We start from the raw sequence: 27,764 nt of genomic DNA, 5'->3' as shown, positions 1-27,764 counted from the left end.
TTCAAATAGGGAGCGACTGGTGTCCAAAAACTATACTTGAGGGTTTTTCTTTTTTCACAGTGGTGTTGATAACAATAATAGAGTAATCAAGGCTGCTTGTGAAATTGTGCTTGTTTTCACTCATGTCCAATGATAACAGCTTCGATTTTTAAACATGAGTAACTATTTTTCCATATACTGTGAATTCTTTCAAGGGCAAATGTTCAAATCCTTAGGTTCAGTTAATGTAGGTACAATCTACTAATTTGCTGCATTAGCCTGCAGAGAGATTGTCTATACCCACTGTCATAATAGGAAGGGTAGGGGTTCTGAGGAAGCCCAGAAAATTACAACAAAGCAAGCCCTAAAACTGAGCAATATAAGTTGTACCATGATAAATCTCATTCTTAGAACGACTCTAGTATTTTTCATCTTATTTAGAATATACAGCTAATGCGTACTTGTTTCCAGGTTTCTTTCCTTCTAATGTATTTAGATGCTGTTCAAGCGTCTCCATAAGACTGCTGGGAGCCTACAATAAGAAAGTAAAAATAAATGTCTGCATTGTTTACTTTCAACGTAAACACACTGTAACGTCACTGTAACTTTGTATGGTGGAAGTCTGTGGATGGACCCCGATATACATGTGAGATAATTTAATTCCAGGTTCTTTCAGTATTTAGATATTTAAATTCCACTGCCTGACTTTCAGGCAAGCCCATCTTAAATAGACTTAACTCCACTGCATGACAAATAGCATTACAGTGTGGTTTCAGTGTAGAGATTACATTGGATAGACTTTTACTAATATATTACTTATATGCAGTAAACTCAAATCAAGTTTACCACCTCCTTCTCATAAGACCATAGTAAAAATGAATAAGTGTTTGTATTCAAGTCAAAAATATAAGTGCCCAAATACAAATTTACAGAAATTTGAAAATACAGTAAAATTCCACTTATCTACATTTGTCTGAAACATTAGGAAAATCCATTATAATATATTTTTAAAAGGTGGTGGGTGAGAGTTGTGGGGAAAAGAATATAATTCTAATAATCAATAACAATTAAGATTTTATTATTGACCTATTTATATATAATATAAAAATATATTTATATGTATAATAAAGTAACTTTTAGCAAATATAATATTAGAGCACTATGTATTGACACATTTAATAAATTTCAACTCTTATTAAGAATTACTTGAATGTTTCCATTTATAAATAAAATTTTAGGCAATATAAAGTGATGACATTTTACTGTACACTTAAGGAGAAAGAACAGGTTCATGCAAATGTTTCACCCAATCTATTCCTTCAGCATTAGAGATTTAATTTCATCTTTCTCAAATAGTTGTAACACAAATTAGACCTTAACAGCAGCATAGGCATTCAAAGAATAGCATTTCTTAAATGAAATATATAACTATCCTTATAGATATATTTAATTCTGACAATTCTTCTTTAAATTAATGTGAAATTAATTTTGAAGGACATTGAAGTAACTATGCTGATAAAGGAACTCACAGAATTCACAGACATTCATATAACTGTATCTTTTACACTGTACATTTAATGACAGATTAAAATTCTTATTAAAAATCTTTAATTTTGAAAATTCAGGACATTTATTTAATATTCATTTTTCATTTCACTAATAGACTCTTAAACTGTCTTAACATTCATGTGATTATTATATTTGTAATTATGTGATTATAAATGTAAATTACCGAGTGAACTAAAACATGTAAATGTAGATATATAAAAATTACTAAGTGAACCAAAATATTAACTTGATCAAAATGATGAAGGTAAGATAGAAAGGAATAGCCCTGTCAGCATTATTTTAAAAGCTTTTAACTACAGAGTTAAAAAAATAAGATTATCAGGAGATATAATAAGCTTAGAAAATTACAAAAATTAGGATTTTTAAAACACAACTCAGATGAAAATGGACTTAATAAATTCTAGTAAACCACAACTAAGACTGTATTTCTAAGTTTAAAAAATGAATTTTAAAAGAGATATAGAATATTTTGTTCTAGATACCAGATTATAAACTATAAAGAAATGCTCATTGAATAGAGAATGTACACAGTAACCTTAAGAAGAAAAAATAGAAATGGTTTCAAAATTTTTAGATGAATTTACATCTGATAACTTCGAAATTATCATATTAATTGCCAGTGATGATGATAATGATGATGATGATGGAATTTAGGAGGTCTGGGCATATAAACTTTTCATATTTCTATTTTTTCAATGGTATTGCAGTAAGGAAAAAAAAATAAGCCATAGAACTTCTTTCCAGTTACAAGACTTAAGATACTCTGAATGTTAAATGTAATGTAAAGAAAGTGTGATGTTTTTTGGCTAAGCCTAACTTTAAAACATGGTCTAAGAAAAATGCAATTTATAGTCACAAAATAGCAACAAATATAGGATAACCAAAAATAGGTAATATTTTCTCCTATTAAGTTTCTTAGTTACCTAAAACAAAACAAAAAACCTGGAAGAGAGTTCACTATTTTATTCATTTTGTAAAGTTTCTTAACTAAGTGAGAAAATTGAAAAAATAAGTAGAAGTCACAACAAATCACAATAGCTGAAAGAGAAATTTGATCAAGGAATACAAGACTATCAAACTGACTTCTGTCTTAAAGGGAAATTAAGTTTGGAGCATTCCATCCCAGAAGTTTGAAAGTGCTGCATCATTTATATTTCTTATAAGGACATGTAAAATCGAAGAGAAATAAATTCCTCAAATGTCTTTGGAGGAAAAAAAAGTACTTTGATAGTAATATCCAGGAGTGCAGGAATGTCTACCTTTTCTCTACTGCATCTATGGCAGCGAGGACATCCTGGCATGCAGTAGACAATAAATGAAAACCACCTCTTAAATTTCCAAGGAGCAAAAACTTTGAGAATGCCTCTGCTGTTGTGAAAGGAATGTAACATAACAAAATATAATGAACAGGCTCTTTAGTTGCTTGTTTTTAAAAATGCCAAAGTCAACAGACCAAGCAGATGGGAACACCAATCCAAAGAACAAGAGTCAGCCTGTGAAAGCTAATAGATAACAGCAACATATCATGGTTACCGATTCATCAGTTGTATGGTCTTTAAAGGGAGACCTTTCTTTACCAGTAGTTTTCATATCAACCAGAATTCCTGAGATCAAAACCTAAGATTTTTTTCATAAATGAAGATATTTTACATTTGGAATGTACACATGCCACAAACAGGAAATAATATTAGAAAATTCTTTTCTTGGAACAAATTCATAGCTGATTGTGAGCCCAGGCTCCAAAAGAAAGCATCCATCTACAATTTAGATGCTATAGCTTATAAAGCATCATTAAAACCAAATTTTAAAAAAGCAATCACAAGATCATTCAAATTTTTATCATTATATCTAAGAAACCATTTGAAAGTGCTGAGGATATTTCAGTACTGATATATTCAGTTCTTACCCAAAACAGTTATTTTTGAATGTCCTTAAAAATTTCATTGATATTTGTGAAAAATTTAAATGTAACAATTATGATACTATGTGTATAAGTTAAAAAGGGTTACAGATGATTGTATTCATGTTTAATGTGCAGTCTCTAACCTAAAAGGTGTCCATTAAATCCATAAAGAGATCCATGAAATTCCTCCATTCCATTTTGCTGCAAGAGGAATTCTAATCCTTTTTTAAGTTATGAGCATTCTATTCCTACTCCCAGTAGGAAGCCCTTCTGATCTCCATCTCTTCTTTAGCACTCTCTTCTGGCAGGTATTTTTGTTCATTACCTGGATAGAATGAATGGCCATGGTGGCCACAGACAAGCCTGGTAGAAAGCAGAATCTAATCTTAGAAGAGTAGAACCGAATCCATATAACCTGGTACTTTGGGCTCATCTGCAGATTAATCCTGGTTTTAAGGATGAAACAACTGTCTAAAGGACTAACCCCAGAACAATTCACATGCTGGCTCAGACCTGATCACAACTGTCAGAGGTCTAACTCCTCAGTTCAATTAGAGACTTCCATTAGACCTGCTGACGGGTTCTATGCAGGAATGAAGAGGGGTGTTTAGCTCTATGTCACTCATAACCCCAAAAGAAACCACAGTATTAAGAAATTTCAGAAGCATATCATATTCTTGTATTGAACTAGAGGAATTTTTCTATGAACAGGTAATTTAAAAATAAATATTTTTCCCCATTTAAAACATCTTTTAGGTTCAGGGATACTTGTGCAGGTTTGTCATATAGGTAAATTACATGTCACAGGGGTTTGGTGTACAGATTATTTCATCACCCAGGTAATAAGCATAGTACCTGATAGATAGTTTTTCAATCCTTACCCTCATACCACCTTCTACCCTCCAGTAGGCCTTGGTGTCTGTTGTTCACTTCTTTGTGACATATATACTCAGTGTCTAGCTCCCACTTATAAGTGAGAACATGCAGTATTTGGTTTTCTGTTTCTGCATTCGTTTATTTGGGATATTGGCCTCAAGCTCCATCCATGTCGCTGCAAAGTACATGATCTTTCCTTTTTAATAGTTGTGTAGTATTCCATGGTGTATATATATGTATCACATAAAAATAAACGTTAATATTGAAATGTATGTGGTGCTTAAGGTCATAACAAAAGCAGATAATAGAGTGCTAACAGATTCTGATGAATTTCTACCATAGAATAGCTTTCTAACAGACCCAGGGCAAGATTTTATTTTCTTTGAGGGAGGAGTCTCTGTTCCCTAAATTGTGAAAACACACATATTAAATCATTCAGTAAAATATAATGTTTCTGGGCTTCTTGAAGGGGAGATTGTAAAAATTATAATGACTATAATAGTATCATTAAAAATTTAATCCAAGTATATGATTTCAATGATGTACTTTCAATGATATGCTCTCATTGTTTAATGTTAAAAGTGAAACGGGATTTAAGTAGTCATTTGAATATTTTCTTGTTTCCCCTCAGACTCCACCCAAACTAAGTACGACAGATGAGGACCTATATTCTTAACTGACAGCCTAGTTTCTCTTTTATTCTATAGTAAGGGTGTCCATAGAGTTGAAATAAAGATGATTTGCCACTTCTAGAAGCTATTCATTAGCTTATAAATGTCAGAGCTAAATATTTTAATGTCTTAAAAGTTAACATGTATTACTTATGTGGATTATTTTTTTAAATGTACTATAAATTTTACTAAAAATGATGAGTTTAAATGAAAACACACTTATTTTCTTTGCTTTTTAGTGTTACAAAGATAAATCTATGTCTAATAAAGAGATTTTTAGTGATACTTAATGCACACTTAATATTTTGGCCATATCCAAAATGATACCAATATCTTACTCAGGTATGTGCCTCATCAAAAAACACTATTTTCTCATAGTAGCAGAAATATTTTATACCAATATTCTGTCTATGAGAAAGAACTATCTCTCAACTTTTAACTAAAAAATACAATGCCATCATGTTCTGAATTGCTCTGTGAATTTTATTCATAAAGAATTCTTGATATTTAATTGGTATTTTAATAATACAAATAGAGAAGATCATTTCTTTGAGTTTCCCTAATTTTTAATAAAAATTTAAGGATTAATATTATTTTAAAGATGGAAACATTTCAAGGCATAATAAGGATAGCAAATTACTAAATGCACTTTGATATTATTAAAAGTGGATATCTTTCACAATTTTTTTCTATTATAATGACTATACAAGGATAGAAAGTTCATATATTCATTACTGGTATATAAGATAGCAGCTCTATGTTTTCTCCTATTATCTCTACAATAACATCATTTCTAGTTAAATAACATGTTTGGGATATAAATGTACCATAACAGAGTGCTTAAGTAAAAACAGTTCCGGCCAATAATGAGAAAGGTTATACAATAAAGCTGGACCCATGAATGACCTTGAATCTATATATTAGGATCCATACACAGTACCCTCTTCACAGATAAAATGATTGACACAGAAGCCCCTCTATTGTTGGCATTTACTAGATGGGCTCCAGAAAAATTGCTCATCTACCACTACTATTTTATTAGCTTATTTTATGCATGGACAAGCTTCCATTTCATAGGGGAGACAAGTAGTTAATCTGTGACATCAGCGTTTTCACTATTCATGTGTCTCCTTCATATCTGGGACATGCTGGAAACTAGGAAGACAAGCATGAGGAAAAGTTCTAATCTAATTATCAGGCCTAGAAATAGTGACTTTTCATTACTAAAGCACTTCTATTAACATTATTCAAGGTTTCCTTTTAATCAAGTTTAAAATGAAAAGATGAGTTCATTTACTAAATTCAGTTGCATTTAAAGAAGAAACTATTTCATAAGAACAAGAAAATCCTCCTATTACTTCCAGAAATATATTCAATGTCTAGAAAAAATAAATAAGGTAGAATAATTTCCAAGAAAGTTGTTTGGCCTAAATTCAAAATGCATGAAATGCTTACAAGACTATGCCCATTTGTGGCAATATATGTTGTAATAATCTCATGCATAGTGAATCTTCCACTGGGAGAGTTGCTTACCTGTGTGAGGTCAGGAATGTCACCTTTATCAATACCAACTTGCTGTGGATTAAAAAAATTAGAAATTAGTAGAACTTTTAAAACTAATTTTTTTCATTTAATGGAAGATCACCTATACAATTAGTTAAAACAGCTCAATATTGTTGTAAATGAATTATTTTATATATCAGTCTCACTTGGAACATATGCTTTTTATTCAGTTTTTCACTCAATATAATAGAGCAATAATTTCATGAATATAGCTAGATATAACAAATGTATAGAATTCTACTAGAATCTAAAAACAAATGACAATAAATTAAAGCATAAAATGTAACGGTATCCTCCTTAGTCAACAGAAGCTCAAAACGTACAACACTGCTTAGACTAAATTTAGTAGTTAATTATGCCCAGCTTCTGGATAGGGAATGCCCATTTAGTTCTAAAACTCATTCAGGGCATAATTTCCACTCTTTCTCCCACAGACCTAACTTTTTTAGTTTCTTATGTATCCTTTCAGAGTTTCTTTACGTATATTCAAGGAAATATGAAATTATACAAATATATACTTATTTCCCATTACTATACAAATAATAGCATATTATATATAATGAACTTGTATTTTTCACTTAAAATATATCTTAGACATATATCCATATAAACACACAGTATGTCCTCATTTAATAAACAGCTGCATAGAACTTCCTTGTCCTATATTTAATTAGTAACTTATTAATGGACACTAAATTTGCTTTTGATCTCTTGCCACTGCAAGCAGTGCTGCACACACCATTCTGTGTGTGTGTGTACATATCTGTGTGATATACTTGTAGAACTGGAATTACCAGGTAAAAGTATATGCATATTGTTAATTTTGTTAGCATGGGGTAGGGGCAGAGAAAGAGAGAAGGCAGGAAAAGCAAATATGAAAAAATATTAATAAAGGTAAATCAATGAAGAGACCATATTTGTTCATTATACATCAATTCTTTTATAGGTCTGAAAATTATTCAAAGTGAAAAGTTGGGGAAAAACACAAATCACAAGTTCATCATAACATTTTCATATAAATAATGAAATTAAGGTTCAAAGAAACAAAGTGGGTTAAGCCAAAGTATCTCTCCTTGAGAAATGAAGAGCTTTGATTATACTGATGGAAATGTAGGAGTAAATACATGAAGAAAATGTGCTGCTACAAAGATAATAAAGCAAACTGGAGATCAGAAAATCCATTTGTGCGTCAAATGCTGAACTACCTTCTTTCCTTTTTCTTCTCTGTGTCTACAGCAGGGTTTCTCAGTCTTGGCACCATAGGCAATTGGGGAAGATAATTCTTGTTGGGTGGTATCCTGTGCATCGTAGGATATTTAGCAGCATCCCTGACCTCTACCCACAGGATGCTAGTAGCCACCCTCTCCAGTGTAATAACAAAAACATCTCTAAATGTTATCCTTTGAGGAAGGGAGGGAAGCCAAGTCACTTGCTGTTGAGACCACTGACATAGAGCACTTGCTCTAATCTCTCTGGATCAAATAATGTTTGAATCCAGAATTCCAGACTTTACTTTTTTTTGCAACTACCAAATATTTTTTAATTTCTTTTAAAAATTTTTCCATTTTTATTTTAAATTCAGGGGTACAAGTGCAGATTTGTTACAAAGGTACATTGTACGATGTGGAGGTTTGGGCTTCTATTAATGCTGTTACCCAGATAGTGAACACAGTGCCTAACAGGAAGGTTTTCAGCCCTTGACTTCTTCCCTTTGTAGCTCTTTTTGGAGTCCCCAGTGTCTACTATTCTCATCTGTATGTGTGTACCCAAGGTTTAGCTCTCACTAATAAGTAAGAACATGTGGTATTTAGTTTTATGTTTCTGTGTTAGTTCACTTAGGATAATGGCCCCCCAGCTACATTCACATTGCTGCAAAGGGCATGATTTCATTCTTTTTTATAGCTGCATAGTATTCCATGGTGCATATATACCACATTTTCTTTAACCAGTCCACCACTGATGGGCACCTAGGTTGATTCCACGCCTTTGCTATTGTGAATAGTGCTGCAATGAACATATGAGTGCATGTGTCTTTTCGGTAGAACAATTTATTTTCCTTTGGGTATATACTCAGTAATGGGATTACTCAAACAGTAGTTCCATTGTTAGTTCTTTGAGAAATCTCCAAACCACTTTCTGCAGTGGCTGAACTACATTCCCACCAACGGTGTATATGAGTTCCCTTTTCTCTGCAGCCTTGTCAACATGTTGTTTTTTTGGCTTTTTAATAATATTCATTCTGACTAGGTGTAAGATAGTATCTCACTGTGGTTCTGATTTGCATTTCTCTGATGATTGGTGATGTTGAGCATTTTTTCATACATTTGTTGGCCACTTATATGTCTTCCTTTGAGAAGTGTCTGTTCATGTCCTTTGCCCACTTTTTAATGGAGTTGTTTTTCTTGGTGATTTATTTAAATTCCTTATAGATTCTGGACATTAGTCATTGGTCAGAAACAAAGGTGATGAATATTTTCTCTCACTCTGTAGGTTGTCTGTTTACTCTGTTAATAGTTTCTTTTGCTGTGCAGCTCTTCAGTTTAAACACGTCTCAGTTGCCAATTTTAATTTTTGTTGCAATTGATTTTGAGGACTTGGTCATAAATTCTTTGCCAATGCCAATGTCCAGAAGGGTATTTTCTAAGTTTCCTTCTAGCACTTTTATAGTTTGAGGTCTTTCATCCATCTTTAGTTAATTTTTGTATGTGGTGATATAGGTAGGGGATCCAGTCTCATTCTTTTGCATATGGCTAGCCAGTTTTCCCAGCGCCATTTTTGAATAAGGAGTCCTTTCCCCTTGTTACGCTTATTTTTATCAACTTATCAAGGATCAGTTGGTTGTAGATAAGCTGCTTTATTTCTGGGTTCTCTATTCTGTTCCACTGTTCTATGTGTCTGTTTTTGTACCAGTATCATGCTGTTTTGTTTACTGTACCCTTGTAGTATAGTTTGAAGTCAGGTAATGTGATGCCTCTGGCTTTGTTCTTTTTGCTTAAGATTGCTTTGGCGATTCCACCTCTTTTTTGGCTTCATATAAATGTAGAATAATTTCTTCTAGTTCTGTGGAAAATATGTTGATAATTTGATAGACATAGCATTAAATCTACAGATTGCTTTGGGCAGTAGAGCCATTTTAACAATATTTATTCTTCCAATCTGTGAGCATGAAATGTTTTTCCATTTGTTTGTGTTATCTCTGACTTCCAGTAGTGTTTTGTAGTCCTCCTTGTAGAGATCTTTTATCTCCTTGGTTAGAGGTACTCCTAGGTTTTAAATTTTTTTGTTTGGCTATTGTAAATGGGATTGCATTCTTGATTTGGTTCTCAGATTGGAAGTTACTGGTGCATAGAAATGCTATCGATTTTGATGTTTATAGGTAGATTTTGTATCCTGAAACTTTACTGAAGTTGTTTATCAGGTCTAGGAGTTTTTTGATGGAATCTTGAGGATTTTCTGGTATAGAATCATATCCTTAGCAAAGAGAGATAGTTTTACTTCGTCTTTTCCTATTTGGATTCCTTTTATTTCTCTCTCTATCCTGACTGCTCTGTAGGACTTGCAGTATTATGCTGAATAGTAGTGGTGAGAGTGGGCATCCTTGTCTTGTTCTAGTTCTTAAAGGGAATGCTTCTAGCTTTTGCTCATTCAGTGTGATGTTGGCTGTGGGTTTGTCATAGATGGTTCTTATATTTTGAAGTATGCTCCTTCAATGTCTAATTTGTTGAGGGTTTGTATCACGAAGGGAGGTTGGATTTTACAGAAAGCTTTTGCTGCGTCTATTGAGATAATGATATGGTTTTTGCTTTTAATTCTGTTTACGTGGTGAATTACATTTATTGTTTTGCACATGTTGAACCAACCTTGCATCCCAGGAATAAAGCCCACTTGATTGTGGTTAATTAACTTTTTGATGTGCTGCTGGATTTGATTTGCTATTATTTTGTTGAGGGTTTCTGCATCTATATTTGTCAGGGATATTGACTTGTAGTTTTCTTTTTTTCTTGTGCCTCTGCCAGATTTTAGTATCAGGATGACACTGGTTTCACACAATGAGTTAGGGAGGAATCCCTCCTTCTCAATTTATTGAAATAGTTTCAGTAGAATTGCTACCAGTTCTTCTTTTTACATCTGATAGAATTTAGCTGTGAATCAATTTGGTCCAAGGCTTTTATTGCTTAGTAGGTTTTCTCACTATTGAAGTCAGCTGCAGAACTTGTTATTGGTTTTTCAGACCAATAGCGGAGTTTCAATTTCTTCCTGGTCCAATACTGAAAGGTTGTATGTTTCCAGAAATTTATGCATTTCCTCTAGATTTCTACTTTGCTTGCATAGAGGTGTTCATAGTAGTCCAGAGGATGTTTTCTATTTTTGTGGGATCAATTGTAATGTCACCTTTGTCTGTCTGATTGTATTTATTTGGATCTTCTTTTTTTTCATTGTTAATATAGCTAGTGGTCGATCAATCTTGTTTATCCTTTCAAAGAACCAATTTTTATTTCATTGATTCTTTGTATGTTTTGGGGGTGTCAATTCCATTTATTTATTTATTTAACTTCCATAGGTTATTGGGGAACAAGTGAGGTGGTGTTTGGTTACATGAGTGAGTTATTTAGTGGTGATCTGTGAGATTTTGGAGCACCCATCACCTGAGCAGTATACACTGCACCCTATTTGTAGTCTTTATCCCTCACCCTCTTCCCACCCTTTCCCCCTGATTTCCCCAAAGCCCATTGTGTCATTCTTATGCTTTTGCATCCTCATGGCTTAGCTCCCACTTATGAGTGAGAACATACAATGTTTGGTTTTCCATTCCTGAGTTACTTCACTTAGAATAATAGTCTCCAATCTAATCCATGTCACTGCAAATGCCATTAACTCATTCCTTTTTATAGCTAAGTAATATTCCATTTTACATATATATACACACACACACACACACACACACAAATATATATATCACAGTTTATTTATCCATTCATTGATAGGTAGGCAGTTCAGTTGGTTCCACGATTTTGCAATTATGAATTGTGCTGCTATAAACATGTGTGCGCAAGTATGACTTCTTTTCCTCTGGGTAGATACCCAGTAGAGGGATTGCTGGATCAAATGGTAGTTCTGCTTTCAGTTATTTAAGGAATCTCCACACTGTTTTCCACAGTGGCTGTACTAGTTTACATTCCCACCAGCAGTGAGAAGCATTCCCTGATCACCGCATCCATGCCAACATCTACTGTGTTTCATTGTTGTTGTTGTTGTTGTTGTTGTTGTTGTCTGTTTGTTTGATGTTTTGATTATGGCCATTCTTGCAGGAGTAAGGTGGTATCACATTGCAGTTTTGATTTGCATTTCCCTGATTGTTAGTGATGTTAAGCATTTTTTCATATGTCTGTTGGCCATTTGTGTATCTTCTTTTGCGAATTGTTTATGTCCTTAGCCCACTTTTTGATGGGATTTTTTTTTTCTTGCTGATTTGAGTTCATTGTAGATTCTGTGAAGATTTTTTCCCACTCTGTGGGTTGTCTGTTTACTGTGCTGACTATTCCTTTTGCTTTGCAAAAGTTCTTTAGTTTAGATGTATAGATTGTGAAGATTCTTTCCCACTCTGTGGGTTGTCTGTTTACTGTGCTGACTATTCCCTTTGCTTTGCAAAAGTTCTTTAGTTTAATTAAGTCCCAGAAATTTATCTTTGTTTTTATTGTATTTGCTTTTGGGTTCCTGGTCATGAAATCCTCGCCTACGCCAATGTCTAGAAGGGTTTTTCCAATGTTATCTTCTAGAACTTTTATAGTTTCAGATCTTAGATTTAAGTATTTAATCCATCTTGAGTTTGTTTTGTATAAGGTGAGAGATGAGGATCCAATCTTATTCTCGTACATGTGGCTAGCCAATTATCCCAGCACCATTTGTTGAAAAGGTTGTCCTTTCCCCCACTTTGTTTTTGTTGGCTTTGTTGAAGATCAGTAGGCTGTAAGCATTTGGGTTTATTTCTGGGCTCTCTGTTCTGTTTCATTGGTCTATGTGCCTATTTTTACACAAGTACCATGCTGTTTTGGTGACTATAGCCTTATAGTATAGTTTTAAATCAGGTAATGTGATGCCTCCAGATTTGTTCTCTTTGCTTAGTCTTGCTTTGGCTATGTGGGCTCTTTTTTGGTTCCACATGAATTTTAGAGTTGTTTTTTTCTTATTCCATGAAGAGTAATTCATTTTGATAGGAATTGCATTTAATTTGTAGATTGCTTTTGGCAGTATGGTCATTTTCACAATATGGATTCTACACAATATGGGATGTGTTTTCATTTGTGTTGTCTATGATATCTTTGAGTAGCGTTTTGTAGTTTTTCTTGTAAAGGTCTTTTACCTCCTCGGTTAGGTATATTGCTAAGTATTTTATTTTTTTGCAGTTATTGTAAAAGAGGTTGAGATCTTGATTTGATTCTCTGTTTGGTAGCTGTTGGTGTATAGAAGAGCTACTGATTTGCGCACATTAATTCTGTATCCGGAAACTCTGTTACATTCTTTTATCAGGTCTAAGAGCTTTCTAGAGAGTCTTTAGGGTTTTTTAGGTAAACAATAATATCATCAGCAAACAGCAACAGCTTGACCTCCTCTTTACCAATTTGGATGCCATTTCTTTCTCTTGTTTGATTACTCTGGCTAGGACTTCTGGTACTATGCTGAAGAGGAATGGTGAGAGTGGGCATCCTCGTCTTGTTCCAGTTCTCAGAGGAAATGCTATCAACTTTTCCCCATTCAGTATTATGTTGGCTGTGGGTTTGTCATAGATGGCTTTTATTATATTGATGTATGTCCCTTGTATGCCAATTTTGCTGAGAGTTTTAATCATAAAGGGATGCTAGAATTTGTCAAATGCTTTTTCTGCATCTATTGAGATGATCATGTGATTTTTGTTTTTAATTCTGATTATGTGGTGTATCACATTTATTGATTTGCATATGTTAAACCTTCCCTGTACCCCCAGTATGAAACCCTTGATCGTGGTGGATCATCTTTTTGATATGTTGTTGGATTCAGTTAGCTAGTATTTTGTTAAGGATGTTAGCATCTATGTTTATCAGGGATATTGGTCTGTAGTTTTCTTTTTTGGTTATGTCCTTTTCTGGTTTGGGTATTAGGGTGATACTGGGTTAATAGAATGATTTAGGGAGGGTTCCCTCTTTCTCTGTCTTGTGGAATAGTGTCAATAGGATTGATACCAATTCTTCTTTGAATGTCTGGTAGAAATCTGCTGTGAATTGGTCTGGTCCTGGGCATTTATTTTATTGGTAATTTTAAAATTACCATTTCAATCTCACTGCTTGTCTGTTCAGGATATCTAATTCTTCCCTATGTAAGCTAGGAGGGTTGTATCTTTTCAGAAATTAATCCATCTCTTCTAGGTTTTCTAGTTTATGTGTGTAAAGGTGTTCACAGTAGCCTTGAATGATCTTTTGTATTTCTGTGGTGTCAGTTGTAATATTTCCCATTTCATTTCTTATTGAGCTTATTTGGATTTTCTCTCTTCCTTTCTTGGTTAATCTTGCTAATAGTCTATCAATTTTATTTATCTTTTTAAAAAAACAGTTTTTTGTTTCATTTATCTTCTGTATTGCTTTTTATTTCAATTTCATTTAGTTTTGCTCTGGATCTTGGTTATTTCCTTTATTCTGCTGGGTTTGGGTTTTGTTCATTCTTGTTTCTCTTGTTCCTTGAGGTGTGACCTTAGATTGTCTGTTTGTATTCTTTCAAATTTTTTGATGTAGGCATTTAGGGCTATGACCTTTCCTCTTAGCACCGCCTTTGCTGTGTCCCGAAGGTTTTGATAGGTTGTGTCACTACTGTCATTCAGTTTGAAGAAATTTTTTATTTTCACTTTGATTTCATGTTTGACCCAATGCTCATTCAGGAGCAGGTTATTAAATTTCCATATATTTGCATGGTTTTGGAGTTTCCTTTTGGAGTTGATTTCCAGTTTTATTCCACGGTGGTCTGAGAGAGGGCCTGATATAATTTCAATTTTCTTAAATGTATTGAGGCTCAGTTTGTGGTCTATAATATGGTCTATCTTCAAGAAAGTTCCATGTTTTATTGAATAGAATGTATATTCTGAATTTGATGGATGGAATGTTCTACATACATCTGTTAAGTCCATTTGTTCCAGGGTACCATTGACATTCATTGTTTCTTTGTTGATTTCTGTCTTCATGACCGGTCTAGTGCTGTCAGTGAAATACTGAAGTCTTCCAATATTATTGTGTTGCTATCTCATTTCTTAGGTCTATTAGTAATCATTTTTATAAATTTGGGAGCTCCAGTGTTAGGTACATATAGGTTTAGGATTGTAATATTTACCTGTTGGATGAGACCTTTTATCATTATATAATGTCCTTTTTTGTCTTTTTTAACTGCTGTTGCTTTAAAGTTTGTATTGTCTGATATAAGAATAGCTCCTCCTGCTCACTTTTGGTGCCCATTTTTCTGAAATGTCCTTTTTCCACCCCTTTACCTTAAGTTTGTGTGAGTCTTTATGTGTTAGGTGAGTCTCTTGAAGGTGGCAGGTAGTTGGCTGGTGAATTCTTATCCATTCTGCAATTCTGTACTTTTTAAGTGGAGTATTTAGGCCATTTACATTCAATCTTAGTATTGAGATGTGAGGTACCATTCCATTCACTGTGCTATTTGTTGCCTGTATACCTTGGTTTTTTGTTTTTGTTTTATAAATTATATTTTTGTTTTATACTTCCCAGGAGATTTATGCTTTACAGAGGTTCTGTTTTGATGTGTTTCCAGGATTTGTTTCAAGATTTAGAGTTCCTTTTAGCAGTTCTTGTAGAGGTGGCTTGGTAGTGGTGAATTCTCTTAGCATTCATTTGTCTGAAAAAGACTGTATCTTTCCTTTATATATGAAGTTTAGTTTCACTGGGTACAAAATTCTTGGCTGATAATTGTTTTATTTGAGGAGGCTGAAGATAGGGCATCCATCCCTTCTAGCTTGTAGGGTTTCTGCTGAGAAATATGCTGTTAATCTATAATTTAAAGTTATAGTTATACCTTTTCCTTTATAGGTTAACTGGTGCTTCTGTCTCACAACTCAAGATTCTTTCCTTCATCCTAACGTTAAATAACCTGATGACAATGTGCCTAGGTAATGTTCTTTTTGTGACGAATTTCCCCGGTGTTCTTTGTGCTTCTTGTATTTGTATGTCTAGGTCTCTAGCAAGGCCATGGAAATTTTCCTCAATTATTCCCTCAAATATATTTTCCAAACTTTTAAAATTCTCTTCTTCCTTGGGAACACCAATTATTCTTAGGTTTGGTTGTTTAACAAAATCCCAGACTTCTTGGAGGTTTTGTTTGTATTTTCTTATTCTTTTTTCTTTGCTAGATTGGGTTAATTTGAAGACCTTGTCTTTGAGCTCTGGGTTTCTTTCTTCTACCTGTTCAATTCTATTGCTGAGACTTTCCAGAGCATTTTGCATTTCTACAAGTGTGTCCGTTGTTTCCTGAAGTTTTGATTGTTTTTATTTATGCTATCTAATTTCTTGAATATTTCTCCCTTCACTTCTTGTATCACTTTTTGGATTTCCTTACACTGGGCTTTGCCTTTCTCTGGTGCCTCCCTGATTTGCTTAATAACTAACCTCCTGAATTCTTTATCAGGTAAATCAGGGATTTGATGGTTTGGGTCCATTGCTGGTGAGCTAGTATGATTTTTTTTTTGGAGGATTTAAAGAACCTTGTTTTGTCTATTATCAGAGTTGGTTTTCTGGTTCCTTCTCATTTGGGTAGGCTCTGTCAGAGGAAATGTCTAAGGCTGAAGGCTGTTGTTCAGATTCTTTTGTCCCATGTGGTCTTCCCTTGCTGTAGTACTCTCCCCCTTTTCCTATGGATGTGGCTTCCAGTGAACCAAGCTGTAGTGATTGTTTTCTCTCTTCTGGATCTAGCCACCCAGCAAGTCTATCAGGCTCCAGGCTGGTACTGGGGGTTTTCTCACAGAGTCCTGTGATATGAACTGTCTGTGGGTCTCTCAGCCATGGATACCAGCACCTGTTCTGGCAGAGGTGGCAGAAATGAACTCTATGAGGGTTTTTAGCTTTGGTGGTTTAATGCACTATTTTTGTGCTGGTTGGCCTCCTGCCAGGACATGGCACTTTCTAGAGAGCATCAGCTGTGGTAGTATGAGGAGGAACAGGTGGGAGGCAGGGCCCTAGAACTCCCATGAGTATATGCCCTTGTCTTCAGTTACCAGGTAGGTAGGGAAGGACCACTGGGCAAGGGCAGGGCTAGGCATGTTTGAGTTCAGACTCTCCTTGGGTGGGTCTTGCTGCGGCTGCTGTGGGGGTTAGGGGTGAGGTTCCCAGGTCAATGGAGTTATGCTCCTAGGGGGATTATGACTGTCTCTACTGTGTCATGCAGGTTGTCAGGGAAGTGGGGGAAAGGTGGCAGTCACAGGCCTCACCCAGCTCCCATGCAATCCAAAAGACCAGTCTCACTCCCACTGTGCCCCCCAGCAACAGCACTGAATGTGTTTCCAGTCAGTGGGCAAGCAGGGCTGAGAACTAGCCCCAGGCTACCTATCTCCCAGCTGCGAAGGCAAATAAGGCTTTTCTTCTTCCCCTGCCTGTGGTGTCTGCACACCAGATTCATACCCTCCCCCGAGTTCTGGCCAAGAGGCCTCTCAATCAGTTCAAATTGTTACAAAGCCCAGCTGGAGATTTCTTTCTCCCTGTGGCCTTTTCTTAGTGCCTCTGGCCACCGTCCTGAAGGACCCCTGTGAGGTCAGGCAAAAACGGCTTGCTAGGGGACCCAGTAAACTCACAGGGATTTTTTCACTGCTTCTTCTATTCCTGTATTTCGTTTGGCTCTCTAAATTGACTCAGTTCTAGGTAAGGTCAAAATCTTCTCCTGTTATCTAGGCCTACAGTTTCCCCAGTGGGGGGTGTGTGTTCAGGGGCAGATGATCTCCCTTTCCCAGCTCCACGGTTTGGGCACTCACAGTATTTGAGGTGTCTTCTGGGTCTTGTAGGAGCAATCTGCTTTCTTTACGGGGTCTATGGGTCCTCTTAGGTTTCCTAATTTATTCCTGCAGTCGTTCTGGAGCAAAAATTCACAGTGCGAGCCTCCATATGCTGCTCTGTCCGTCCAAGTTGGAGCTGCAATCTGGTCCTGCCTCCCATCCGCCATGACCCCCTCTTATTGTCAATTACATTTAGTTTTGCTCTGATTTGGGCTATCTGTTTTCTTCTGCTACCTTTGGGATTAGTTTGTTCTTGTTTTTCTAGTTCCTTTATGTGTGATGTTAGGTTATTAATTTGAGATCTTTCTAGCTTCTTGATGTAGGCATTTAGTGCTATAAACTTTCGTCTTAAAACTGCCTTTGCTGCCTCCCAGGTATTTTGGTATGTTGTGTCTCTGTTTTCATTTGTTTCAAAGAATGTTTTGATTTCTGCCTTAATTTTGTTGTTTACCCAGTAGTCATTCAAGAACAAGTTATTCAGTTTCCATGTAATTGTGTGGTTTTGAGAGTTCCTCTTGGTATTGATTTCTATTTTTATTCTACTGTGGTCTAAGAATATACTTGTTATGATTTGATTTTTTAAATTTATTGAGATTTGCTTTATGGCTGAGCATGCGGTGGATCTTAGGGTATGTACCCTGTACAGGTGACAAGAACATATATTCTGTGGTTGTTGGGTGGAGTATTCTGCAGATGTCAATTAGGTCCAATTGGTCTAGTGTCAAATTTAAGTTCATAATTTCTTTGTTTTCTGCCTCAATGATCTGTCTAACGCTTTCAGTGGGGTGATGAAGTCCCTCATTATTATTGTGTGGCTGTCTGTCTTTTATTAGGTCAAGAAGTACTTATTTTACAAATCCAGGTGCTCCAATGCTGGGTGTGTATATATTGAGGATAGTTAAGTCTTTTTTTTCCCCTAATCTCTCACCTTTGGCTAAAAATTAAGCCTTCTTGTTGAATTTAACACTTTATCACTATGTAATGCCCTTCTTTGTCCTTTTTCTTTCTTTCTTTCTTTTTTACTCTTTACTGTTGGTTTTAAGTCTATTTTATCAGATACAAGAGCAACAACCTCTGTCCTTTTTTGTTTTCTGTTGGTATGATAGATCTTTTTTCATCCCTTTACTTTGAGGCTATGGGTGTCATTACATGAGATGGATGTACTGACGACAGCAGAAGGTTGGGTCTTTTTTTTTAATCCAACTTGACACTCTGTGTCTTTTCAGGCGGGTATTTGTACCATTTACATTCAAGGTTAGTATTCACATGTGAGGTTTCATTCCTGTCATGGTATTGTTAGTTGGTTGCTTTATAGTCTCAATTGTGAAGTTGCTTTGTAGGAACTATGGACTATGTACTTATACGTGTTTCTGTCGTAGCAGGTTTCTTTGGTTTCCAAGTTTAGAACTCCCTTAAGCACGTCTTGTAAGGCCAGTTGATTGGTAACACATTCCCTTGGCAAATGCTTGTCTGGGAAAGATTTTATTTCACTTTCACTTACGAAACTTAGTTTGGTGGGGTATGAAATTCTTAGTTGGAATTTCTTTTCTTTAAGAATGCTAAGAATAGGCTACCAATCTCCGGCTTGTAAAGTTTCTTTTAAGAAGTCTGCCATTAGCCTGATGAGGTTCGTTTTATAGGTGATTTGATCCTTTTCTCTAGCTGCCATTAGGATTTTTTCTTGTGTTGATCTTAGAAAGTCTGATGACTACGTGCCTTGGGATGGTCATCTTGTATAGTATCTTATAGGGGTTCTCTGAATTTCTTGTATTCACATGTCAATCTCTTCAGCAAGACTGGGGAAATTTTTGTGGATTATATCCTCAAATATGTTTTCCAAGTTGCTCACTCACTCTTCTTCTCTCTCAGGAATGCCAATGAATTGTAGGTTTGGTTGCTTTACTTAATACCATATTTCTTGGAGGTTTTGTTCATTTTTAAAAATTCTTTGCTTTATTTGTGTCTGGCTGAGTTGATTCAAAGGACTGGTCTTCAAGCTCTGAAATTCTCTCCTTTGTGTGATCTAGTCTGTCATTAAGGCTTCCAACTACATTTTGAAATTCCAGTAGTGAACTTCTCAACTGTAGAAGTTCCGTTTAGTCCTTTTTAAATATAGCTACATCATCTTTCATATCTTGGATCATTTTTCTGGCTTCCTTGGATTGGATTTCAACTTTCCCTTGGATCTTATTAAGCTTCCTTGCCATCCAGATTCTGAATTCAGTGTCCATAATTTCAGACATTTCAATGTGGTTAGGATCCACTGCTAGGGAGCTAATGCCATCCTTTAGAAGTAACAAGGCCGGGCGCGGTGGCTCACGCCTGTAATCCCAGCACTTTGGGAGGCCGAGATGGGCAGATCATGAGGTCAGGAGATCGAGACCATCCTGACTAACACGGTGGAACCCCGTCTCTACTAAAAATACAAAAAAAAAAAAATTAGCCGGGCGCGGTGGCGGGCGTCTGTAGTCCCAGCCACACGGGAGGCTGAGGCAGGAGAATGGCGTGAACCCGGGAGGCGGAGCTTGCAGTGAGTGGAGATTGCGCCACCGCACTCCAGCCTGGCGACAGAGTGAGACTCCATCTCAAAAAAAAAAAAAAAAAAAAAAAAAAAAGTAACAAAACACTCTGACTTTTTTCATTGCCTAAGTTCTTGAGCTGATTCCTTCTCACCTGAGGGAGCTGGCTTTTCTTTTTCTTTGTCAATTTGCTTTCGTTTGGACAGGGCTTTTTGTTTTTACATTATATTTTTCCCTTAAGGGTTGACTGGTGAATGTTGCATACAGTTGATTGGTTTTGTTTCTGAGTGCTTTCAGAGGGTCAAGGCTCTGTTTTAGGTTCTGAGGTTATGGATGGGTTCCTGTGGTGCGTTTCAGAGGTATTGCATGGTGAAACAATGTATTTTTGTTTGGTGGTGCAATTTAGGTTGCAGTCTCGTAGATGGCGTTTCACAGTGACATCAGGGTCAGCAGATATACTCTTACTCAGCCAGGCACCTCTTATTTTTCAGTGTGTATGTGGCAGTGCTCTGGGGAGGGGAGGCAGGGGCCAAGAGATAACTCCCTGTCCAAGTTTGTTTCCAGGCCTTGGGCCTTGGTGCTGTCCCCTTCAACTACTGGTGCTGTACCCATGTTTTCTTTGCCCAAAAGGGGGCTTTGGCGGGCTGTGCTACCCTCTCCCTTTAGAGGTGGTCCCAGCTGAGAGGTCACCAGGAGATCTCTAACTCTTGGGGGGCCCACTGTGCTTGTTAGAGTCAGAGCAGGTTGTGGGATATGACTGCTAGTGGTCTGGTGCTGCAGTGGGTTGGGGTGAAGGACCCCTGGGCAGGGCAATGGTATCATGCGTATGCAAGTGGAAAAGTGCCTGTGGCCCAGGGTTTCCAACCTGGCAGACAGCTGTGGGACCCACTCAGCTTGTGTTCCTCTCACCCAACAGGTCTTCCTCCAGTGTCTGCCCCAGGACCATCTTGACTGGCTAGACTTGTCCCAAGTCTTCTGCTCCCAGATCACGGAGCTGTTCAGATGATGTAGGCTGCAGGGCTCCCTGGGAAAGAAGCTGTGGCTATCAGGCCGCACCCTCCCCAGATGGGTCTTGTGAAGGGAGGGACACACAGCTCCTATATTTGCACAAGAACCTGCACCAGCATAAGAATCTAAGTCCCAGTCTTCTTTTTGTTCTGACACTGGGGGCTCCTCCTCCACTTGGGCTCAGGCCATAGATCTCAGCAAGATACTTGTGGGCCGTGTGCTTGAGTCCCAGGGAGTTGAAACCAGGCCTGCAGATTTGTCTTCTGGCCCCTTGGGGTCAAGCACTGGCTGCGCTGGGGGTGCCAGACTGCTTCCAGGCCACCAGCAAAACACTCAAGTAGGGAAACGGGGGCTGCACTGTGGATATCCTCCTGTGGGGGTGCCAGCAGGCGAGGGGGCATTCATCCTGGTCCTGCAGCAATGGCAGCTCCTGGCCAGCAGAGAGCAGGAACTGCAGAGCAAGATGGAGAGCCTTGGGGGATGGGCACCTATGGATGTGTTTTACTGCAGCTGGCATGTGGTGGCTCCCAGCAGGCTTCCCAGCTTCCTCCCTCTTCAACTATGGTATCTGTGTTGCCCCTCTATTGATTTTCAGTATTTTCTCTCAAAAGATCTGTTGATCATCAGTGTGATGATTCACTCGATATTTTGGTTCCTCCTGGTGGGAGAGGCATTTGCCAGCTTTGTCTAGTTGGCCGTCTTCCTTCCCTCTCTGGAATTCACATTCTAATGACTGAACTCTGACTTTAGGAACAGTTTAGCCACTGATACCTCCCTAAACCCACTTATATTATTACAAATTTGGGAAATTGTAAATTAAAGCAACTGCATTGTGTTTATTTGTACGTTTTAACACCACTTTAGATGATCCATTTAAAAATATTAATATGAACAAAAGAGGCATTTTTATGAGATTGACTCGCTGCCTACTGTGCTAAGAAGGCACCGAAAGAGGCATTTTTTAAAATAAAATATTATGGATCCCTAATACTGAAATCACTTCAGGAAAAGGTGACGTATTTCCATTAAATGGATAATTGTGTTCAAAGAGACAATTTAAGAATTCTTCCTCAACACTGCTATTTTTGTTGCTCTGAACTTCTGAACCACATTATCATTAGAGGATTAAAGTGTGTTACAGAAATCTCATCACTTTCTGTCTGCAAATATTCTGGGAGATGTAACTCCTACGATTTCGATATCTACCTTAGAATAGAAAACTAAGAATAACTTAGTTCTATAAAAGAGAAGAGTATTTAGCAGAAATATGTCTTACCTGTAAAAATTATTTTACAAAGTTTTACTTGTCTGCCATAGGAGACTTCAGAATAAGAATATAAGACATAGTAAGTTTTCTGTACTTGAAGCAATTTAAAAAATTTGAGTATTTCCATAGAACTTGTTCAACTACTTTACCTTTTCTTCAATACAATGAACAACTTACTGTTACTATTTCCCAAATAACCAATATATAAAGTTGTATTTTGAAAATCAGATTCTAGAAATTTTCTTGAGACTCTTCAGGTAAGTGTTACTAACTATGGGATAGCTATTGAGTATGAATCCATACATAGACCACACGAGTACTATACAGTAAAGAGAGATTTGTACATTTGTTGAAAAATTTCTCTATTAACCAATCATAACCAAACCACTCAACACTGGTATTCAAACATTGTGTGTTCAAATTATGAACAATGTGATTTAAATGTGAAAGAAAACACAAATGGTTATGGTTGTCCCATTGTGATTTAATGTTTACTCTATTAAAAATAATTTTGTAAATTAGTATTCATTCTATGAAAAAGTCTAAATCACAATGTTCAAATAAAAATAATTTTAAAATTTATTATCCAGTTATTTAAAGACAGGCTCTTAAAATGACATCCGATCTCTGTATATCTCTTTCTCAATGGCCTCAGTTGGGCTTGTGCTAACATGAGGTATCAATAGACAAAAAGTAAAATTTTACATGTTAAGACAGAAGGAACTGACACGTAAGCAGAACTTTTCTCATGGGAATCCTGAGCCCAGCCTTGTAACACCGATTAGAGAAATGCATACCCCAGACTGCCACATGCCAGCTCCTTACTTATATACAATAACAAATGGGAAACTGGGATGAATGTACACCAAGATTTAATGAAACAATAAAATAATCTGTTCTGGGTACTTAGGCATAATTTACCTTTTCACAGAAAGAAATTAGGCAAATTTTACTACAGTAAGCCGATAATTACGGTTAAACCATGGCAAAATCATACTAAATACAAAAAATAAAACCTGTATAGCAGCAAAAGAAAAAATTTTGAGCAATTCTATAATTTCTTATAGACTACCAACATTGATAAACCCATGAGGAAAGAAACATGAATGTGCTTTAATGCATATACAATTTACATAAGCTAATCTTTACCTTTTGTTTCCCTTATATTTAAAAAAGATTTTTATTCTAACTACATGCTGTATGGGTGAAAGTTCAAGAATCAGCATTTTGTGATATTATTTTGGTTCCAGAACTTGCATGTGATAATTATTACTTCTATGAATAAAAGATTTTAAACAATGCATGGACTACAGTATTTCTTAAATTGTGTGTATAAAATGCCTGTTCTTGCAGTATATTCTTAAAATGACAAAAACAGCAAAAACATGGCATGAATGTTCCACATCCACAGCATTGTATGGTTTGCTGCTGAGCTGTAGAACCTCTTTCACACAACATTTCAATCAGTTCCTAGTAATCAGTTAATTGACATGTAAGATAAAAATACACTGTGATTCTTCCAAAGGACTATAATAACAATGTTATAATTTCCAATATCAGCATGAATCATTAATTGGATTTTATAAGAGAAAATACAAACTCACAGATAATTTCAGGAACAGCAACTGTATAGTTACACAGGTATTCTAATCAAGTATAAAGATACATCCTTAAGAAACAATTTATAAATTTTATAAAACAAATTATGCTATCCTTAAGAAACAATTTATAAATTTTATAAAACAAATTATGCTTTCTGTTTTTTCATTGTGTATAAATCATTGCCAAAGTAAGGAAGGTCAGAATTTATGATTTATCATTTACATGCTAAGAATAATAAACAGGCTTTTCTAAAGGCAAACCTAAGGTTCAATGAAAATAAAGGCTTTTCTAACAATTAAAGATAGCTATTAGGTAGAATGGAGGAATAGACCACCTTGCAAAGCAGCAAATGAGCTTATTATCCATGAAACTTTTATTTGAATGCAGAATGATCATCTGATTAGGATGCAGGAGTACAGAGTACAGCTCTGAGTGAGAAATTGGATGAGATGACTTCCAAAGTCACTTCCAACCTTAATATACTGTGACTCCGAGGCACTTTCAACCCTAACATACTGTGACTCTCTTACACCTTCTATTATATACTCCAGATATATAAGCAAATATTTAAAAAATTATATTCCCAACAAAACTTAATATTACTTACCTCTGCAACCTTGAGAAATTCAGACACTCGTGTCATTCTAGTTAGAAATCGTTTGTAAATTTCTAGAGCGTCTTTACATTGTCCTTTCTTCATTTCAAAAAACTTTTCTAGAAAAAATAAAGAGATAAGCAATTTGAAGAGTATTCTATTCTATTTTTTTCTAAGCTTATGTTAAGATTACTACTTAAAACTTAATGTTTGAATCAAAACACTTGGTAGCAAAACTTATATGTGGTATTAAGGCACCTAAACAAAGGGAACCTGAATAGATTAAGAAAAGTGTTATGTTCCAAGATAATCATCTCTCTCAAATAAAAAAATTTAAATAATGAAAACAGAACTAAAGTAGAAGAATATATAAATTGCCACAACTGGCTAAATTTATGTTCCATATATCCCAATATCCTGTCTTGGAAAATAGCAGCAAATTCTTACTGATTATAATCTCAAAATTTATGACTGCATTCTACAGAATCCTTATTTTCTTATTAGCTCACCATAAACTAATAATCTATAAATTATAAGGCAATAATCAATAAACCTTACTGAATTAAATAATTCTTTACATTTTCTACACTAAGTTGATACTTGCTTTTATTGGTCATAAATTATTTCTTTCAAACATTACGATGTGGCTCTTTTAGACGGTAGAGTTTTGTGAAAAAATTTGTTTTACTGTATCCTTAATGACTTTCTAGTCTATGCTCTCTTTCTCAACTTTTAGCTTTCTAAACAGAAAAACGGAAGCTTATTTTGCTGTTCTCTTTCACACACTCAAGACTAGAATTCAGTCATCAGGGAACTACAGCTCCATTACACTTGCAATATGAGAGTATAATTTTTCCATACATGCTTTGAAGAAAACCAGTACTTCATCAGTGTTTAAATCAGTTATTCATTGATCATTCAGTCAATAATTATTGACACTGCAGATGGAGACACAGCAGGCCATGTCTGTCTACAGTAGTTCCCAGGCAACTCTGGATTATAACTGATGGCCTAGTATCTTCTTTATAAGTTCATTATTTTATATTTACACATGGTTTAACATATGCTATTTTAATATTCTCTCATACTTGACAGTTATTTCATTCAGCATGTAATTTTACTTTCTTAAGGAAAGTTTAATAATATATAATTACACAAAGACTGGCTTCTTTCACTTAGTAATACGCATTTAAGATTCCTTCATGCCTTTTCATGGATTGATAGTGCATTTTCTTTTAGCACTGAATAATATCTGCATATCTTTGTTGGTGAGGTACCACCAACAATATTCAGAAGTATTTTTAGTTTTCTTAAGGAAAGTTTAATAATATATAATTACACAAAAAACTAATTATCAAGAGCAGTTACTCATTACCTTCTGTTGACAGTCTTTGGGTAATTTTGCTTTTTACATGGACCTCCCCTGTAGGGTATTCAAGGGAAGCAAAAAGATCAAGAAAACAAACACATACTGTTTTCTACTTGCTAGGAGTTTAGAGAAAAGAGTCTTTTTAAAAATGACCAAATCTAAGGATACTTTCTTTATCCACTCTGTCCCATTTTCTAATGCAATGGATAAACTCATGGTGCTATAAGAGGAAAGTATTTTCTTGTTAAGAAATTTGAAAATAAGGATTTATTCAGGCAAAACATACTTTTTGTTCTCTCTTTTTACAACAATCTTCATATAAATAATTTCTTTCAAATATCCAAATTACTTCTCTTTAGTATAACCTGAGTTTGTATCTTTGCATCTGATCTTCAGCAATAATACAAAAAGAAAAATCAAGTGGAATATCTCAATTTCCTTTTAGAACCAGTGACCAAAATTTTAACCAATTTTTTTTCTGTCTCCTCTGGATACTTTTAAAATTGTTTATATCCTCCATGATAATTTAGGACTCAGCAATAAAAAGCTCTCGATCATTGTGGATTTAGGTTATAATCTCATAATTGTTTCTATAATAGTAGCATTGACACAGAAAGGCAACATGTTCTATTTCACTGACACAGGCACAGCTATGAGGCTTCCCTGTCCAGACCAGCACGGGGCCTAGGGAAACCAACACTTTTACATAGGGGATTGGTCATCCAAAAATGAGCCTCTAACTTTCCTTTGCAGTAAAGATAACATATGTTAATTTTCAATATTTGAAATGATCAAATTTCATGTTTGTAACATGAACCTTTGTAAAGCTGTGATAAATTACCCCTGTCATACTGTATTAACTTTTGAAGGATAATTGTGCTAGGAAAGAAACCAAATGAAAAAAATTATCATCTCTGAGAGACAAACTGAGAGTTTCTACATAAGCTATTACTGATGACCATTAGTCAGGGAGACAGCTTAGTTACAAGTCAGAGTTTCATTATAGCAATAAAGCATTTGTGAAGATTTATAGCACGAATATTGATTCCAACACTAGATGTAAAGTATTGGTCATGAAGTCCTTGATTAAAATTAACCCACAACATATTCATAAGGTTAACTCCTAGCACTATCAGGTAAACAAGTGAAAAACACACCTGCCTCAAAATTTATCAAATTGGGTGAATATGCCAAAATGTGTGAATTCAAAATGCTAGTCTGAGCATCTGGGAGTGGTTCTAATACAATGATTCCCATACTAAAGTCCCCAAACCACCAGGAACAGCATGTCTTTGGCCCTTATCAGGAATGCAAATTCTCAGGCCCCACCTCAGACCTACTGAATTAGAAACTCTGGGTTACAGGGTCAGCAACCCGAGCTTTAACAAGTTCTCCAGATATTCTTGAGGAAAATCCTTGAACACTGCTTAAAGTACTTTTTCCTTGTCTTCTGCATAAATGGACCTTTACCATAGTGACTATGCATAGGGGAAAGGGATATATTCTGACTTTTTTTTTTTTTTTAGAAAAATACTTTTTAAAGAGTAGTTTTAGGTTCACAACAAAATTAAACGAAAGTTACAGAGATTTCCTATATTCTAAACATGCATAGCCTCCCCCACTATCAATACCTCCGAAAGAGTGCCATATTAGTTACAACTGATGAACCTACATTGAATGTCATTATCACCCCAAGTCCATAGCATTCCTTACTGTTCACTCTTGGTGTTGCACATTGTATGGGTTTGGACAAATGTATAATGACATGAATCTGCCATTTTAGTATCATACAGCGTATTTTCACTGTCCTAAAACTCTGGCCAGGC

General features: G+C 35.6%; 1 protein-coding gene across 27 annotated transcripts in view; it reads right to left on the bottom strand.

Moving 5' to 3' along the window:
• SNAP91 (synaptosome associated protein 91) overlaps window positions 1–27,764 on the bottom strand; it is a 150,639-nt gene that overhangs the window by 62,417 nt on the left and 60,458 nt on the right. For all 27 annotated transcript variants that reach the window (XR_012095080.1, XR_012095079.1, XM_073022602.1 and 24 more), the window contains exons 8-10: window positions 24,582–24,688; window positions 6,532–6,573; window positions 441–511 (exon numbers count right to left, since the gene is read on the bottom strand). Coding sequence is in view for 25 of the 27 variants with exons in the window: in XM_073022602.1 (XP_072878703.1) it covers window positions 441–511; window positions 6,532–6,573; window positions 24,582–24,688 (220 nt within the window). In the remaining 2 variants the exon portion in view is untranslated. The remainder of the gene's footprint in view (window positions 1–440; window positions 512–6,531; window positions 6,574–24,581; window positions 24,689–27,764) is intronic.

Source organism: Chlorocebus sabaeus, chromosome 13, assembly GCF_047675955.1.
Source record: "Chlorocebus sabaeus isolate Y175 chromosome 13, mChlSab1.0.hap1, whole genome shotgun sequence".
Taxonomy (NCBI): Eukaryota; Metazoa; Chordata; class Mammalia; order Primates; family Cercopithecidae; genus Chlorocebus; species Chlorocebus sabaeus.
The sequence above is the reverse complement of the archived record's forward strand: the minus strand, read 5'-3'. Positions and strand labels throughout refer to the sequence as shown.